The sequence below is a fragment of the Musca domestica genome, unplaced genomic scaffold (assembly GCF_030504385.1).
Source record: "Musca domestica strain aabys unplaced genomic scaffold, Musca_domestica.polishedcontigs.V.1.1 7, whole genome shotgun sequence".
Classification (NCBI taxonomy): domain Eukaryota; kingdom Metazoa; phylum Arthropoda; class Insecta; order Diptera; family Muscidae; genus Musca; species Musca domestica.
This window is the reverse complement of record NW_026712383.1, coordinates 5994699-6014513: the sequence shown is the minus strand read 5'-3', so window position 1 is coordinate 6014513 and position 19815 is coordinate 5994699. Positions and strand designations below refer to the sequence as shown.

At 35.4% G+C, this 19815-nt stretch overlaps 1 protein-coding gene across 1 annotated transcript in view; it reads right to left on the bottom strand.

Moving 5' to 3' along the window:
- Positions 1–19815, bottom strand: part of LOC101896101 (ATP-binding cassette sub-family C member Sur) — a 223289-nt gene that overhangs the window by 145270 nt on the left and 58204 nt on the right. Inside the window, exon 4 of the mRNA XM_011297641.3 lies at positions 12698–12916. Coding sequence (XP_011295943.1) covers positions 12698–12916 — 219 coding nt within the window. The remainder of the gene's footprint in view (positions 1–12697; positions 12917–19815) is intronic.

Sequence of the window (19815 nt, the reverse complement as noted above, 5' to 3'; positions counted from 1 at the left end):
AAATTGTCGATTTTTAAATTGGTTTTTAAATGTTCTAACCAAATCGAGGGTTAATCATTTGTAGATTTTTAAGATCTTTTTTCAAAGGCTACCTAGTAAAATTATTGAGTTTAGCACGAACATTGTTTATGGACTTCCTACCAAAAATCATGAGTCTGTTTTTTGAGGTTCGAACTACAGGTGTACTAAAAATGAATTTTTTTATTGGGAGGGTTGATATAGGATGTTAATATAATCTGAAATTTGGAATCAGGGTCTCGGATGTTGGGTAGAATATACAAATCGAAGGGTTTTTGAAAATTCGACCAATAAGTGTACTAAAAGTACTAAAAATCATAAAATTAGGTATTACATAACGGAAAGAGCTAAAATTTTGACATTTGGAATAAGAATTAAGATATCAGTGTTATAGCAACAGAGGGTTTAGAAAGAAGAAGAACTGTACTAAATGGTACCAAATTTGATACAACTTAATTTTGGATGAACGGATAAACAGAAATGGAAATTTGAAATTGACTGGTAAACTAAAGAGAGGGTTAGTGCGTAGGATTGAAATATGGAAATGATTTAATGAAATATGTAAGCGAATAAATACGTACCAAGAAAGTAAGACATGTACTAAATGGTACTAAATTTGGTATTTGGGAAAAGTATAGGGATGTTGTGTCAACGAACCAAAGAGTTTTGAAAATTCGAACAATAAGTGTACCACAAACGCTCTAATTCCAGCTCCCTTTGAAATTATATGAACGGGTAGGGGTAAAATCTTGTGAATTTGGTATGAGAATAAAGTGTTGGTTTAGGCAATGCATTAAAGTGTACGAAAATTACTAAAAGGTAATGTGGATATATAACTGTACTTATGAATTTCGGTAGAGGGATCACTGCGAGTGTGTATAACGTGTGCAATAATACATTTCATACATTATGTAACCATTAAGTAACCATAAGTCCGAAATAACGATTTTTTAGGAGAGCAAATATTATATTTTTGGCGATAGTAAAATAATGTACACCCGGGGTATGAGTACGGAACAATCATTCGGGGCAATTCTGCTGCCAACCGAAAAAAATGATGAGGCACCAACCCTGAATCATTTGTCTAATGAAATTAAATTTTGGATCTTACGACAAAGTTCTTGGCATAAAAATTGCTGAAATCGGTTTATATATAGGTATATCTACCCTACATATATTCCATCTGATATTATACTTAAGCCTTCTCTGAGTCATTTCAAATTGCAAAAGAGGTCAACAACAGCATAAAAATACCTCCGTCCAGTTTTTATCAATTTTTTATTACATAAAAAATTAGTCAAATCAAATATATAAAAATACCCTACTAAACTGCCAAAAATTTTCCTCGAGCAATTTTATTTAAATAAACCAGTAAACAAAGTCCTAAAGTCGGGCGGGGCCGATTTTATGATACCCTACACCACTTTGCTAATTTAGTTGAGCTCCACTTAATAATTAAAAGTTTTTATGGGAGAATTTAATCATACACGCTATGATTATAATTATAATTTAAAAGTCAAAGGACTAAATATGCCGAAGCATTTGTATCTTTTAAATTCGGACTTGTATTGCCCATTTGGTGCGAAATTAATTTGAAATCGGATAAAAATATATATGGGAACCATATCCAAATCTGAACCGATCTCGATAAAATTTGACAAAGATATTTCTGAGCTGTATTTTATATATTTTCCTGAATATCGTTGTTACGGAGTGCATATTACGGCTGTGGGTAACAAATACAATAAATCGGATGAACAATATATATGGGAGCTATAACTATATCTGAACCGATCTTCACCAAATTTGGCATACTACCTCCTAGACTAAATTCGGTCGTATGTGCCAAATTCCATCCCATTTGGACAAATATTAGACGTTTGGTGCACAATAAATGTTAAATCGGACGAAGTTATATATGGGAGCTATATCCAAATCTGAACCGATCTCGATAAAATTTAGTATTTCTGAGCTGCATTTGATATATTTCCCCAAATATTGTTGTTACAGAGTGCATATTACGGCTGCGGAGGACAAAAATAACAAATCGAATGAACAATATATATGAGAGCTATAGCTATATCTGAACCGATTTCGATCAAATGTAGCATTCTTATTTTCAGGCCTAATTTGGTTGTATGTGCAAAATTCCATACTATTCGGGCTGATATTACACGTTTGGTGCACAATAAAAGGTAAATCGGACGAAGATATATATGGGAGCTATATCTAAATTTTTACCGATTATCTCCAATTTCAATAGGGTTCGTCCTTGGGCCAAACAAATGTTGTTTGCAAAATTGCATCTCAATCGGATAATAAATGCGACCTGCATTTTGTTCACAAGAATACATGGACAGACGGACGGACGGACGGACAGACGGACTGACATGAATAAATCAACTCCAAAAGTGATTCTATGCAGATCATCAAAAGGAACTATGGGTCTATCTCGTTTCCTTTTGCCTGTTACAAACAAATGCACAAAGACATAATACCCTGACCACCTTGTGGTGTAGGGTATAAAAAGGATAATAGTATAATATCGAAATATTTAAAATTCCTAAAATCCAAGGTTTTTTGTATCATTGTTAAAACTTCTGATTCCCTGTTTGTACTGATCTCTTAAATGCCATTTTACTTTCAACATTTCGGACGCGCTTTATATGTCTTTTTTTTTTTTTTTTTTTTTTTTTTTTTGTTTTTTGTTTTTAAAACTGAATATTGGAAATCGGTACAATGAAATAAAAATACACGTTTAAGATATCCTGTCCCATTTCCTCCTACGTTCGCAAAATTTGAATTACACCATAAAACACCTCGCATATTCAATGTAATTTTCGTCCAAAAAGTGTTCAAAATACTTTCTCATTCCTCAGAACCAACACCTGGTCCTTTTTCCAAAAACAACCCGTCCCAAAAAGAAAGGATTAATTTGATGTTGTCCAGCTGCAGTCAATGTCTGTGTGCCCGCCATTAACACGGGCAGATGGTCTTTTTGTTGCAGTTAATTTGTTTACCCATTAAGAGAGCTGTTCTCTTTTTTTTCATTAATTTATTTTTATATAAACAAAACATAAATTAACAACGTGTCAATAATTAACATTTCCACAAAAAGGCTGCTGCTACTACTACTACATCACACCAATACTCGGGCAGGCAGACATCCAACCAGCCAGTTAGCAAACCAGTCGACCATTGAGTCAGTTGGCCACAGCGAGTAATTCACAATTGGCCAATAAGCATCTGCAAACAGCAGCAGCAGCAACAACGACACCAACAAATTGAATGTCTGAGGATATTTCATTTTGACTCGCTCGCAAACGCACGGAAATTGTATTCGAACAGAAATACTATTAAAAATAATTAATTTGTTAAATATTCCGTAAGAATGATTAAATTTTGTTTTTATTTTTTCTCTTTTTTTAAATGAAATAAATAAGGAATGGATATTGGCAGCAGTGACGACATGGATTGCACCTGTTAAATATTTCAAGTTTTCAGAATTGGGATATGAGTACGCGTATTTAATAGAGAAATAAACTGAAATCTGCGCTAACTGTCACTGCGTAATCAAGGAAGAGGGGCAGCAGTTGAATATCTCATGTACTACTGTCCCGGAAATAATACTGTGTCCTGTCTTAGGACTTTGTGTCCATCAGAGTTCCAGTTTATAGTCAGGAATCAAGTTTCTGATAGAACTATCCCAGATTAATAGCAGAGCAATACCAGTACAAAACAATACTCCCTAAAACAACCACAAGCTGTGAAATGGAATTGCATCCCAACAAGCCGTATCTTCGGTAAAAGACTACTCAACTGGACAAATCTCGACGACTTTCATAATGAACGGTCTATATTCTATCTCTGCCCAAAATAAACATTAATCCTTTGATAGACGTCAAAAGCCGGTGAAATGTTATTCTCCCATTCGATTAGAAAGTGGATATCATAATGATCAATTTCTCAGCAGGAAAAGTTATTTTTGCTTCTGATGGCCTTCAAGGATGAGACACAAGATGAACTAACAAATATATTATCACAACCACAACTTTCGCCAAGTGAATGAGATTTCGATACAAGCCAAGAATCCCATTCCATCGTCCTTCATTTTCTTCAAGAAAATATTTTTCACATACAAATTTTAAACAAATAGGTAGATAATTTTGGTAATTTTCCCACATAAGTTACAAAGTCTGTGAAATAATACAAGTCTCATATTGAGCGAGGGGAGCCCCCGATGTACATCGAACTTCCACACAAAAGCTCTTTAAGTAAATCGGACATTTTACTTTAAATATTTATACCCTACACCACATAGTGCATTTGTTTGTAACATGGAGAAGGAAGCGAGATAGACTCATATTTACTTTTGAGGATATTTATAGAATCACTTTCTGATTCGATTTATGTATGTCAGCCCGTCCTACCGCCTGTCCATTTTTTGTGAACAAAAGGCAAGTCGTAAATACCGTCCGATTGAGATGAAATTTTCCAAACAATATCTGTTTGGCCCAAAAACGAACCCTATTGGAATTATTTAGAGTCGGTTCACATTTAAACATAGCTCCCATATACAGGCTGAGATATAAAAAACTGCAACTCAGTCAAACGCCATAATTTTTACATTTTTTTTTAAATTTTATTGAATGAAAGCAAAAAATGTCGGAAATAGCATCAAATTTTAGAATAAGTTTAGATTTGTTCGAATTGATCATCTTTGGCACGAATTATGGCCTTCAAACGGCCAATGAAACCGTCACACAAATGTTGCCCTGCGGTATTTTTCTCCATTCCCGGCATAGCGCTTGCTTGAGGTGATCGACACTTTGGCATCTTTTAGTGCCAACATTGCTTTTCAAAATACCCCAGACACAATAGTCCAACGGATTGGTAACCGGAGATTTTGGTGGCTATTGTGCGTTGGAAATGAAGCGAGGAACCTCAAGTTCTAAGCATTCTTGGGTGGCACGTGCTGAGTGCTATGGTGCTTAGTCCTGTTGGAATGTCCAAGGTCTGCGGCCAAAATGTTTGCAAGCCCTAGAATATTTTCGCTATTATATTCGGCATTTATTCTGATGCTACGGTCGATTAATAAGAGCGGAGAGCGACCAACGGCTGTTATGGCGGCCCACAACATCACCATGGCCGGCGAATGAATTCTGGTGGAAAACCGAAGATGCACATTTTCATCTGACTTCTTTGGCAAATATACACGATCATTTTGTTTGTTAACAAACTGCTGGACAACGAAGGTTTTCCCATCGGAGAAAACCAAATTCGGTAGTTCACCACTTTCGGCCAAGCGAAGCAACTCTTTAACTCTCTGGAGTCTATTTTCTTTCTCTTGCGGTGTAAGTTCTTGCTCTTTTTGTAATTTCAATGGCTTTACCCCGAGCTCATTTTTCAATATTTGCCAAATGGAATATTGCGATATGTTTAGCTGACGAGCCATTTTTCGGCCACTGCGAAGCGGGTTTCGATCATGTCGCTTTTTTACTTTTCGAACCATTTCTGACGATGTTTGCTGTTTTCTTCCGTCCACTTCCTTGATGTCGGGCTACGCTACCAGAATCACGGTAACGAGCGATGGTACGAGACACAGAAGATTTATCCACTCTTAAATGCTGGAGTGCTCTAACGATAGCCACTTGTGGTTTTCCAGCCAAATATAAAGAAATCACACAATCACGCTTGAATCCACCCTCACGAATAACATTTTTTTCTGGAAAATTCTCACTAAAATGCTTGTAAACAATATAATGAGCTGTCACTGGAATAATTTTAACAGCTGTCGGACGAGTGGCTTAGAAATGACAGCAGTCTGAAGTTGAATGCAGTTTTTTCATCTTACCCTGTATATCTTTATCCGATATCAGGTTTATTGTACATCAAATGGCTAATATTAGCCCAAATGGACAGTACTTCAAATTTTGTGTAAATTGGTTCTGATATAGTTATTCCTCACATATATATGTTTTATCCGATTTGAGGTTTAAAGTTTAAATATGCATTCCATAACAACGATCTTTGGTACCAGATATCAGATACAGCTCGGAAATAAGTTCATCAAATTTTGTCATGATTTGTTCGAATTCGAATATAGCTCCCGTTGAAGATATAAATGTACATTGAATTTGGTAAGAATCGGTTCAGATATAGCTATAACTCCCATATATATATATATGTCATCCGATTTGGTGTCTAAGTCCCTCACATTCGTAAAATGCATTCGAAATACAGAAATACCTTTGCCAAATTTTATAGAGAACGGCTAAGGCAAAATGTCCAATATCAGTACCTAGAAAAAAAGTACATCAAATTTGGTGAAAATCAGCTCAGAAAAGAATTTAACAAAAGACTACGATTATTAAGAGAGTTTTTACATCAACATCTGCGAATTAAGTTAGCAATCGCGGACAGTCAGATCTACAGGAGAGTCTCCGCTTAAGTAGCCGAATGCCGGTGATCCTTAGGCTGACAAATATATGTTTCGGCAGCCAACCAATCTTACATTCAGACAACAAAGTTAAAAGTGCGAAGTTTACCTACACCTCAATCAAAATGGCCTTAAGACCGGACGACTATTAGGACGAAGCGAACGGAAAACTTAGGAAGATACAGGGATCTGACTCTTGACCTTGTTAGCTACAGCGTTAAATGTATGGGAGCGTTAATGCTGAGTCATGTAGACTTCTGGAAAACCCCCAGTCGAACGAGGGAGAGGACATGGATACCACGATAGTCCAGGCCTCGACCTCTAATCGGGTATTGACTTCCAAGAAAGTTGGCCTTCAATACCAATCCGTTGATAAATACCGACAAGCCCATACCCTCAAGACAGGATTCAAATGAGATGAGGACAGATAAAATAAAAGTGCAGTTGAGCTCTCCCGATACCAAAAGCGCTAAATCATAGGAGATGACATAATAAACAGCATATCATCGAGCAGTAAACTGCTATGTGCGATATGTCAGTAGGGATTATATCAAAACATATCAGGACAAACCTGAAATTCGTTTGGAAGTTCGAGAGGACATATCCTAACGCAACTATAAATGAATTCCCGATCAGCAGGATTCCCACATGTCGAACATTGGTGAAACCATTTGAGGCCTCAAAAAAGGCAAACGACAGCGGTAAATCCCTGCTCATCTGGAAAGGTGATATAAAAGGAGACTGGAACTATGAAGGTCTCGGAAGTGCTAGAGCCGGTGGTACCACCTATCAAAGGAAGTGAAGGCAAGGCTGAGGTTAAGCCAACGGAGCTGCATAAATGGTTTGTATGAAAGATTAATTTAAGTAATGAAATTATTTTTTAAATATGCTTATTTTATGGACCTTAGAAAAACTTTATTGCCGTTATTTAATTATTAAATTGGCACTATGGCGCCCAAATGGAAATATCGACAACCAACCGAATAATGGAAATCCTTCAACTCATAACAGTGGTCTACAAATTTGTATACGTAAATAAACTTTAAATATAAGTTTCTGCCGATTTGAAAACGTTCATATTTATGGTTCACTAACAGCAAAATGCTGGAATTCAGTATTTAAAATTTCAATTTTTTAAATTATTGGTATCTGTATTTAAAAGAAAACTAAAATTATTAGCACCTGCTGTAGGGTACGGTAATTATTAAGAAAATTCACTTATTCACTTATTGAGAATGCCTTTTGTGGTCAAAGTGAAATGAATTGTATAATATGAGATTTTATTATGCCATTATGTCTTTGGTTATTAATTTTTCTAAAGGACATCGGTGCGTATAACAGTTGTCATCAATTATACACCATAAAGTATTTAATGTTTTATATTCTTCGGAAAGTACAGAAAACATTTTCGAAACAATTTAAGGAAGAACAATATTTATTCTTGTTTAACTTGAGACAGAGAGTCGATAGTGTCATTTGTGTAAAAAACTTAGTTTCCAATTAATTGAAAAAATTGTCTGACATTTTAAGTGTATTGTTTTGATAATTTCAAATCAAAAATAGAATATCATATTAATTTTAAGATTAGACAAATTCCCATCTATTTCAATAAATTAAAACATTTTTATTTATTGCCGGTATTAAATTTACATTCACTCTTAATTAACAAATCGTAAAATAATTTTTAATTAAAAATTTAAAACGGGAAAATTGAACTTTTGAATAATCTGGCAACGCTATGCCTGAGTAGTCGTGTTTATTTCACTGCAGCTGATCAATCGCTAAATTTTTTGGATTCTATTTATAATTGCCGCCATACCTTACTGTTTGCAGCTCAATTTTAAAATTTACTTCGAGGTTGTGAAGAATTGCAAGGAACTCAGTTGGATTTTCCCAATAATTCGAGCTAAACATTGTCCTATCAAGGTGGATTATTGCTGAATCACTGTTTGCTTTTTATTGGTTTTATAACTGTTGTCGCTGTTTTTTATTCTGCTTTGCGTGCTGTTCCTTTGCTGTGGTTGTTGTTTTTTGGATTGCCTGATTATTTCAAAGATGTCGAAGTCAGAAAAGTGTGGTATTTGTTGCGATTCTATTACCAAGACTCAAGGAAGCATTATGTGTCGCCTGTGCTCCAACTGGCTACATTCTCATTGTGCCAACGTTGGTACTAAGGAATTGGCTGCATTGCGAGCAATAAAATTCAACAATTATATTTGTTCCAAATGTGACGCAAATCTTCAATCCAACAGCAGTAGCGGAATAGCTGACGAGATCCGCAGTCTTAATACCAAGTTTGATGGCTTCATTTCGAACAATCAAGCAGAACAAAACTCAATTAAATCAGCATTGAACGATATAAAGACGGAAATGTGTTCATGCTTTTCAGAACTTAAAACTGAAATTAGTAACTGCAACGAGAAAATCAAAACTGTGGAAGCTACTACTTCTTCAAAAATGTCTGAGATGGAGGCAGAGCTTAATAAACTGCACTGCAGGCTAAATCGGGCGGACATTCTAGTTGGTGGACTGCCATCTGGCTTACCAGATTTGATGGCACCAATTCTGGCGCTGGGCAAGTTTTTTAATTTGTCTCTATCTAGTGCAGATATTAATCAAGTTTCATACATAAGGAAGAAGACGCAAATATTGATTAAATTTAATAACGTGTCTCTTCGTGACTCTATAATGAGGGAGTATTTCAAAACAAGAAACATTAAAGCCAGTGACCTATTGGTTGGAGCCGGTAATTACTTGTCAAACCGAGTATACTTGAATGAGCATTTCTCGCCAGGCGCTGCGCATCTGAATTCTTTATGTAGAAAACTGCGAAGGCTCAATATTATTGTCAAGTATAGAATTCTTAACTCGAATACACTAATGGCTAAATTAAATTTTTCAAATGGAACTGATATTGTTGCTGACCTCGAAAAATGCAACATGCTATTGAAGGACGCTGAGTTATCACCATCTTAAATCTACAAATTTCCTTTTTTTGGTATTGTAATTATAAAATTTAAATTTATATTAGGATCAGCTGTTTGAAGTTATAAAATAGAGATATAGAGTATGTTTTTATATTTTAAATTTATTTTATCATACATTTTTTCTTGGTTCCCCTCCTCTAATTATTTGCCAGTTTATGATGTCTCTTAACGACAACCTTGGTCCGGTGGTTAACAATAACTCTTATATTAAATCTGCCCTCTGCTCTAGTAACCAACATTTTAAACTTGGTCATTTAAATTGCCGTAGTATAAAGGCCCAGCTGAAGATTGAGGAGTTAAGGCATATAATTGTAGATAGCGCATTGCACTTATTTGCTATATCAGAGACTTGGCTTACTCCTGAAGTTTGTAATAATGCAATTTCCATCCCTGGATATAGAATATGTCGTAATGATCGGCAATTCTCTGGCAGAGGAGGAGGTGTTGCGATATTTGTGCAAAATGGACTACAGTTTAAAACTGTTTTTCAAATCTCATTGGCTGGATGTGAATCATTATTTATTGAATTGGTGTTTGGGCATTTTAAAGTCTTGTTTGGTGTTGTTTACTTGTCTACGGGTTGTTTACTCAATTTTGAAGTCAATCATAGAGAAATATTTTCCAAATATTCAAATATAGTCGTTTTAGGTGATTTGAACATTAACTTATTTGATGTTTCCAAAGCAAACATTTGTCGCTCGTTTTGTGCCAGATACAATATGTCGATAATTCATAACTCAAAGCCATCGCATTTTGATTTAGGCAGAAGGTCGACATCGCTTATAGATTTTATGTTAGTAAGTGATGCTTCTTTCAAACATTTTTCTGGTCAAGTTCAATGTCCGTCTGTTTCTGATCATGCCCTCATCTTTGCATGCCTTATTTTCAATGTTTATTATCCGTCCAAATTCATAGTTTTTCGAAATTATAATATAATCGATTGGGATCATTTGTTTACTCTCTTGAGTGAGTTTGATAGCTATGCTTTTTATAGTTCAGTACATGTAAACATGAAATGTGAATTTCTAACAAATCTGCTTGCAGATCTTTTTTCTTGTGTTCCGGTTGTGCGAAAGGAAATTAATGCTAATTCAGACCGCTGGCTTGAAGCAATGGATGTAGATTTTGCTAGATCGGCTAGGGACTCAGCTTTTTCGGCCTTCCAACATAACAGATGTCAAGAAAATTGGTCCACTTACCGCAGATATCGGAATAGGGCTAGGACCGTAATGCGCAGGGCCAAAAGGAAATTTTTTTCTAAACTCTTAGGTAATGCGAATTCTGCTGGAATATGGAAAATATTGAAAAACTATGGATGTGTAGAATCCGATAATACTGCAATTGACATTAATGTCAATGACATTAATAATTTTTTTGCTCTAAATAATTCTGTGCAGGATAATAAAGTTGACTTCTCTCAGTTTACTGACACAGATTCGTCCTTTTCCTTTCGCTGTGTTTCGGAAATTGAGGTCCATGAAGTCTTGAGCAAGATCAAATGCAAGTCGGTTGGTGTAGATGAAATTCCAATATACTTTATTAAATTGGTTTTTCCATATATTTCTGACTTTGTTCTACATTTAGTGAACTACATTTTAACTAGTTCTTCATTTCCACAAGATTGGAAAACTGCGCGTGTTGTGCCCATTCCAAAATCTAAAAATGTTCAGGGTCCGGAAGACCTCCGCCCAATTTCAATACTTCCAGCCATTTCGAAAATAGTAGAAGTTATTTTAAAGAACCAAATATTAGAACATACGAGCAGTTTAATTTGTGATACACAATATGCCTTCAGACGGGGTCACAGTACTACACATTTACTATTGAGAGCCACAGATTTAATCCGTTTGAATCTTAACGAAGGCAAAGTTAATGTTTTGATATCTCTTGATATTTCAAAAGCTTTCAATTCAATAAATTTTTCACTCTTGATTAACAAGTTAAGACACACTTTTAATTTTTCATTGACTGCATGTAAGCTGATACTCTCATACCTTAAGGATAGGACTCAGTTTGTTTCTGTAAATAACTTTAAATCAAATTTGCTTTCCCTTTACAGTGGTGTACCGCAGGGTTCCGTATTGGGCCCGCTATTATTTATCCTTTACGTAAATGACTTACGTGCTTGCATTGACGTGGAATGTTGCACAACATTTCAGTTTGCCGATGATATATTCTTATTATTTACTGGTAGAGGAGATAATTTATCTTTGTTAGAAAATACTATCAACATGTGCCTAAATCAATTTTCAAGTTGGGCATCAGCGAATCATCTAACAGTTATATCATCTAAGTCCAAAGCACTGTTGTTTGGCATGTCCAAAAATGCATCATCGAACTTAAACATTGTTTTAGGCAATAATATTATTGGTTTTGTTGAACACCATAAAGTTCTGGGTGTTACTATTGATAATGAACTATCGTTTAGTAATCACATTGATATTTTATCTGGCAAAATTTGTTTTTTATTAAGAAGAATATACGCATCAAATTTGTATATGCCTCTTCATGTTAAGAAACAGGTAGCTCATGCATTGCTTATGTCTACCTTTTTATATGGTATTGAGATTGTGTCAGGTTGCATTGGTGGACAGCTCTCTCGGTTGCAGAAAATTGTAAATGCAATTGTACGCTTTGTCTATAAGATTCCTTTAAGAAGTCATATTTCTGATTATGTTAAGTGTTTTCTGGGTTGTTCCTTTAACAATTTCATATCTTATCGTATCCTGGTAGGATTTTATAATGTAGTTAAAAATGGTGAGCCTGCATCATTAGCAAGACTTTTTTCCTTTTCACATTCAACCAGAAACCCTCAATTGATTATACCTAGGATATGTAGGAATATTTATGCGCGATCCTTTGTAGTTCGGATTGCACGCGTTTGGAATGTACTTCCACATGAACTTAGAATATTCTCGCATACTAATAATGTATTTAAAAGGAAATTGCGAATTCATTTGGCAATGAATTAAAATGATGGACTAATCTAGAGTTGTTGTTGTCTAGGACATTTATATATTTTTCTTTTCTTAATAATAGATGGCTGGGGAGCCAAGTAAAAATTATGTATTTTAGTAAAATGAAAGAGTTGTATTATTACTATAAGCTCAGGTTTAATTTTGTAACTAGTAATACTTGTATATGGTCTTATAGGCTTTGTATTACAGAAATGGATGAAATAAATAAATAAAATAAAATAAAAAATATATTTAAATGAATTAAAAATCAAGTAAATTCGTCAAGTTCCACTCACCACTTTTTCCGTTTTGTAAATCAAAAGAAACCGATCATAGTGGGCCCGGGCACTATCCTCCACACGCATTTGACCCAAATCTTCAAGTTCCAATGGCTCTTTGTAACCGAACCACAGCAGGGGAGTCAGCCACCAAAAACATGCCTTCGAATAGAAGGTTGCCAAGGTGTGTTTGTAACCAATTTTATCATAATCCTCGAGATAATCGGGACGATAGCGCTGAAAAGGAAAAGAGAAAGGAACTTTAAAACAGAAATAATAAAGTATTAGATTCAAAATGTAATACCCTTATCGTATACATTTTGGTGATACTTATACGCTTCAGAGTACTGTAAAATATGACCATGTCATCTTATAAGATTCCTAAATATCACGAGAGTTTTTCTTCTATAATATCTCCGAATTTTAAGTTACAAAAGTGTTTTTATGACCAAAAAATATATAGATTTTGAGTAAAATGCAATCCAAAAAATTCTCAAATTTACCTATCGGCGTATACGTGTTATTGACAATCATATGCCCCCGGTTAATCAATCATAACTCTTGTTTTAACTTATTTTATACCCTACCTGATCTCCAAACTCCATGACTACCCCAATACAAATAAAATTCATTAAGCCCATCACAGTGAGGAGTTCATTTGCCCATTGTAAAGTTTATAAATACTTCTTTCCCCCCAAAAAAATATATATAGAACTCCTGTTATCTCAGAGGGGGAACTTCCAAAAAATAAAGTGCTAAAAATTTATTTACCCAAGAGCAATCTCTTGTCGAGTATTTTTTATACGTTTATATGTTTGACACACATGCACACACATTCGCACACATCAAAAACAGGACAATTTTCGTAAACGAATCATAAATAGTTTTTGTATCGGAGTGTATTATATTTTACATGTTAAATGCCTTATGCTATGTGTGAAACGAGTTTGTTTCGTTCGTTATTTGAGATTGAGTGGATATGAGGGTGTTTCGAAAAATGGTTGCGGAAAAAACTTTATATTCTTTCACCTCATAAAAAATAAAATAAAATTAACCACATATTAAAAATGTTCACATATGGTACACAGTAAGTACAGCTATACGTACTGCTGTTGTCGTAAAGTATACGCCACATTGACAACTCAATTTATTGCTGCAGTCTCAAATGCCACTTTCGTTAGAGACCTCATTATAGCTAAGACCATTAGCTTACCTTCATGGGCCATAACTAATTTTTAATGCGAAAACATTTCAAGACCAAGATCTCATTGGATTGGTATACCATAAATGTGTAGCACCCCCCCCCCCCCCCCCAATGGGGGTGTTCGATTATCGACAGCTTTGATTGTAATAAAGCCACACCATAACAATAGCGAGGGCGCCAATAAAAGTCACCAGGGAGCGTCCAATTCATGGTAGAATTAAGAAGGTGACCTCATTAAAAAAGCATTATGTTCGGCCGGGCCAAACTTGTACTACCCTCCACCATTCGGTAAAGAAAAAAAGTAATATAAAAGTATCTGAATTGAAACATGTTCCACCTTAAACTACAAATACCAGCAAGACTGTTTTTGTACTGCTGTTGAAATTTTCAAAAACCCATAAAGTGGGTGAGGTCTTCATATGGGGGCCATACCAAAACGGGGACCTTTATAGGCAATTTTACACTTTAAGGATTATAATCTACCAAATCTTCTTAAATATAGTTATATGTGCGCTATAGGAAATTGTGGACCTAAATTTTCAATGTTCTGCAGTCGGAGCTAGAACCCTTTACGAACGACAAATACCAACTATTACACAAATCTGTGAAAAAATCATCCGAAATCAAATCATAACAAGTTAAAAAGCAGTAAGTTCGGCCGGGCCGAAATTTGAACACCCTCCACCATTTGGAACGAATTTGAAAATTTTCAAAAAATAAAATCCTTAAACAATTCTGTTAAAATTTTAAAAATTGGGGTCTATACGACGTGGACATTGTTTGCCATATTCAAATTCGAAACTTGAAATAAACGATGAATAATGTAGCTAAAATCATCAAAATATCGTATATAGGGAGGTACCGTAATATAGGAGCTGTGCGAAGACCTGGACCAGCATAGACAATTTTTTGTCACAGGCTGTAGATCCATTACGAACTTCAAATACGACATCTCAAACAATTTGGGTGAGATTTGTACCTAAACTCGTCAAAATACCAAATATAGGGAGGTACTGATATATGGGGCCTATACGAGACCTGAACCTGCATAGGCAATTTTTTGTCACAGACTGTAGTTCCCATTACGAACTTCAAATACCAAATTTGAAACAACTCCGGTTAGTAATGTCGCTAAAATCATCAAAATACCCAATATAGGGAGGGACCGTTTTATGGGGGCTATACGAAGACGGGGACCTGCACAGATAATTTTCTGTCTTAAGCTGTAGTATTCATTTGGAACTTCAAATATGGGGGCTATACGAAGACGTGGACCTGCACAGATAATTTTATGTCTTAGGCTGTAGTATCCATTTCGAACTTCAAATACCAAATTTGCAACAATTCTGGTGAGTAATGTCGCTAAAATCATCAAATACCGAATATCGGTAGGTACCGTTATATGTGGGCTATATGAAAATGTGGACCTACATGGCCGGTCTACGGACTTAAAATTTTAGCCTTCTATCTCAATTCATTCGAAAGATAGCGTGATTACAACAGACAGACGAACAGACAGGCAGACAGACGGACATGGCTAAATCGACATAGAATTTTACGCTGATCAAGAATATATATACTTTGTTGGGTCTTATATGAATATTTCGAGGAGTTACAAACGGAATGACTAACTTAATATGAATAAAAATACCGACTATGGAGAGGTACCGTATTAGTGGGCCTATACCAAAACGTACACCTTTATATACTACGTTCCGCCACTGGAGCTAGAACCCATTACGAACTATAAATACCAATTTTTGGACAAATCCGTGGTAAAATGTGCCAAAAATCATTAAAATAATGAATATCGGGAGGTACTATTATGTGGGGGCTATACCAAAACCTCACATAAAATGTTTCGGGCCCCAGGAGCTAGAATAAATAATGACCTACAAACGTCAATTTATAGACAAATCCGTGAAAAAATATGGCGAAAATCATCAAAATACCGAATATTGGGAGCTACCGTTATATGGCGGCTACTCCAAAACGTGGACCGTTATATCTCATTTTCAAGACCAACCATCCTAGACCCAACACAAATTGTGCTGCCAAATTTGTAAGCTCTGCGTCGAATAATGTGGGCTGTATCGTGATTTCAAAGGACAGACAGACATAAGACATCGTTATATTGACTTAGAATGTTATGCTGATTATGAATATATTTACTTTATGGGGTCTGCGACGAATATTTAGGGATATTACAAACGGAATGCCCACGTTAATATACCCTCCTTTTCAAGGTGGTAGGTATAAAGAGACCTACGTTAAGTGTTCCAAGTCATTCACTTCCAAAAGACTACAGACTTAATAGTCTCTAATATTAATTAATGTTGTAATCAAAACTCCGATACATCCGACTACCATCAGCATGCCTACATGAATAGCAAGTCCGTTGAAGCAGCGCAACATGACGTCGTAGGTCACGTCGAGATGACGAATTCGAGGGAGCAATTAAAAATGTCACATTCGAATCCATTCATAACTCTCTCTCTCTCTCTCTCTCTCTCTCTCTCTCTCTCTCTCTCTCTCTCTTAAACTTGGTGTCCCCCAGCTCCTCATAGAATGAATTGATGCTATGATCAGCAACATTGGAAAGAACTCCATTAAGAGATCGGTCACCAGGGCTACACCACAGGGTGGTTTTCCATCACCATGATCGTGGTTGCGGTGGTAATTAAAGATATACCCAAGAAATTGAAATGAAGTGCAATAAAGGACGTTGCTTATGATGTCGAAGTGCTTCTTTTGATTGCAGGAAAGTTTCTGCCCATCAAACCCATCATAAACAGTGCACGTTCTTTGCTGAATTTTTGGAGTTGGAAGTTTTACCGGAAAGAGTGCACTGACATATTCCATATTTACATAAGATCTATTTTTGATAGAAATACTGAGATGCATGATGTTTCCCCCTTTGCCCCCCCCCCTTCTTTCGTGGGGTAGGTATCAGAAAAATTGGGCCAATAAATCCCATATTCATATTAAGTCTTGTGCTGCTAAAAATATTGGAATGTGCCAATTTTTAGAGCAATAATATCCCCATTTATAAGAAAATGGTACACTCCTTCTGGAACTTCGCCCACAACTGATTAAAATTTTGAAACCCATATTATATAATTGTGGTTTATGGGAATTCTACCTTTTTACCAGATTTTCTTCTTATCAGATTTTGGTTTGGAAGAAATATTGGAATGTGCTAAGCTTGAAAAGAATATATGTTTATTTTGCAACATGGTACAACAAAAAGGTAAGCTAGAGCTACCAGCTGATTATAATTTTTTCTAAGTGTGCCCGACTTTTGCCATTTTTGTGTATGTATTTATTGTTTTGAAAAATATTTTCAAAACAAGTAAGCAAAGGCTACATTCGAGCGGGGCCGACCGTTGAATACCCTACAACACTATAATAAATCATACAGTTTATATAGGCGAGATACTCGAAAGAATTCCACAAGATATTGTGACAAATAATAAAAGAAAACCATCAGGTTTCGTTCTCTAATTTTCGAATAATAGCAACTTAAACTAATTTGCTCATTACCAATTTATTGGTAGAAGTTGCACTTAAATGGTCTTCCTAGATCTGAAACCAATATTTCCCAAAGACCTATAATCTCTCAGAAGTGGCAAAAGATTAACATTTATTATTGGTTTTTGACTGAAACGCATCTATATGAGATACAGACATTTGACTATATTTCAACGAAATCAGCATTAACTAAATAGTCAGAAGTGCGTCTTTCCTGTATTTGTGAATTCTCCAAAAAGTCACTGGAATGGACATTTTCGTCTTTTGTCTACAAAAGTTGGCAAACTATTTCACACATTGAATATTTTTGGATGGCCATCCAAAACTGCTTGGCTTTTGCAATGTGCGGTAACCCCCATTCAAATGTGCATGATGATCGGGCGATAATTACGACCTGCTGACAATTTTGCAGTTTTTTGGTCCATTTCAACCCCTAAATATATAGCGATCATCTCCAAAAAGAGTAGGCATCTATTCTGACCCTCATATTATCCCCATGCAAAATTTCGTAAGGATCGGGCCATAAATGGGATCTGTATATGATATCCTGATATCCTAACTACTTAGTTTTGTTAGCTGTAGAAATATTACCAAATGTTTAATTCAAAATGAAAATATGCCAAAAATATGACAAAATTGAAAAAATATGAGAAAATGTTACAAAACCAATATTTTCATCTTTAGAGAGATATTTTTATGCGATTTTTTAGACGTTTTTTCTTTCCTGCCAAGAGGCCATTCTGAATTAATGAGAAATGTCGAATTCAGTTCAGCCGTTCTCAACATATAAGAGATCTTTTAAGCATATCTTCTTTAATAGACATATATATCGCACATATTTTGCTATATATCCGATTTGTTGGATGTTAACATCAATGTAAAGATCAGAAGTAACCTTGTCATGGCTTTTGATTTCGCCGGGATTTAAAATATTCGCGGTTTAATGAAAAATTTTTATTTTTTTCAACACAAAAGATATGGTCTATTTTACCCGCTAAATATTATCCGATGACCACCCAAATTGGTAGGCTTCTTCCCCGCCCTAAACTCTAGCTACATGCGCAATACCGCGTCGATTGGTCTATAATTGCGACCTGTAGAGCAACTGCAAAATCAGGAATTTTTTCAGTTTTTGGTCCATTTCAACCCCTAAATATTATGCGATCATCTCCAAAAGAAATAGGGTTCTATTCTGACAGTAACCCCACCTACATTCTAAATTTCGTGATCGGGCCATAATTGCGACCTGTAGAGTGATTACAAATTAACATGGACAGACGGACAGACGGACAGACGGACGGACGGACATACATAGCTAGATCGACTCAGCTCGGCGAGCTAGGAAGATCCATATATACTTTCCTATGTGGGAAACCAATATTTCGAGGTGTTACATAAATTCTGGCCCAATCAAACTTATAATACCCCCAACACATAGTGTTGTAGGGTATAAATATTAATTATTAAAATATTTAAATAAACATACATTGGCTGACTTCTAACTTTTTTCATTGAACTCATTCAATCATTATCACACAGCACGGGTAACTGTGGTTTTATTGGGAGACAAGTTCGGTGAACACTTTATTTCACGTTTGGGACCGATTAATTAGGCCTGAAATAAGTATGCCAAATTCTATCGAAATCGGTTAGACATAGCTATAGCTCCAATATATATTGTTCATCTGATTTGTTATTTTTGTCCTCCGCAGCCGTAATATGCACTCCGTAACAACAATATTTGAGGAAATATATCGAATACAGCTCAGAAATATCTTTCCCAAATTTTATCGAGATCGGTTCAGATTTGGATATAGCTTACATATATAACTTCGTCCGATTTACCTTTGATTGTGCACCAAACGTCTAATATTTGCCCAAATGGGATGGAATTTGGCACTTATGATCGAAGTCTAGAAGCTGGCATGCCAAATTTGGTGAAGATCGGTTCAGCTATAGCTATAGCTCCCATATATAGTGTTCATCCGATTTGTTTTATTTGTTACCCATAGCCGTAATATGCACTCCGTAATAACGATACTCAGGGACATATATCAAATACAGTTTAGAAATATTTTTTGGCAAATTTTATCGAGATCGTTTCAGATTTGGATATAGCTCCCATATATATTTTTATCCGATTTCAAATTAATTGTGCACCAAATGGGCAATGCAAGTCCGAATTTAAAAGATACAAATGCTTCGGCATATTTAGTCCTTTGAACTTTAAATTATAATTATAATTATAATCATAGGGTGTATGATTGAATTCTCCCATAAAAACTTTTAATTGTTCTGTGGAGCTCTACTAAATTAGCAAAGTTGTGTAGGGTATCATAAATGCAGCCCCGCACGACTTTAAAAAATTTTTACTGGTTTTCTCGTAAGAAATCATCCTTTA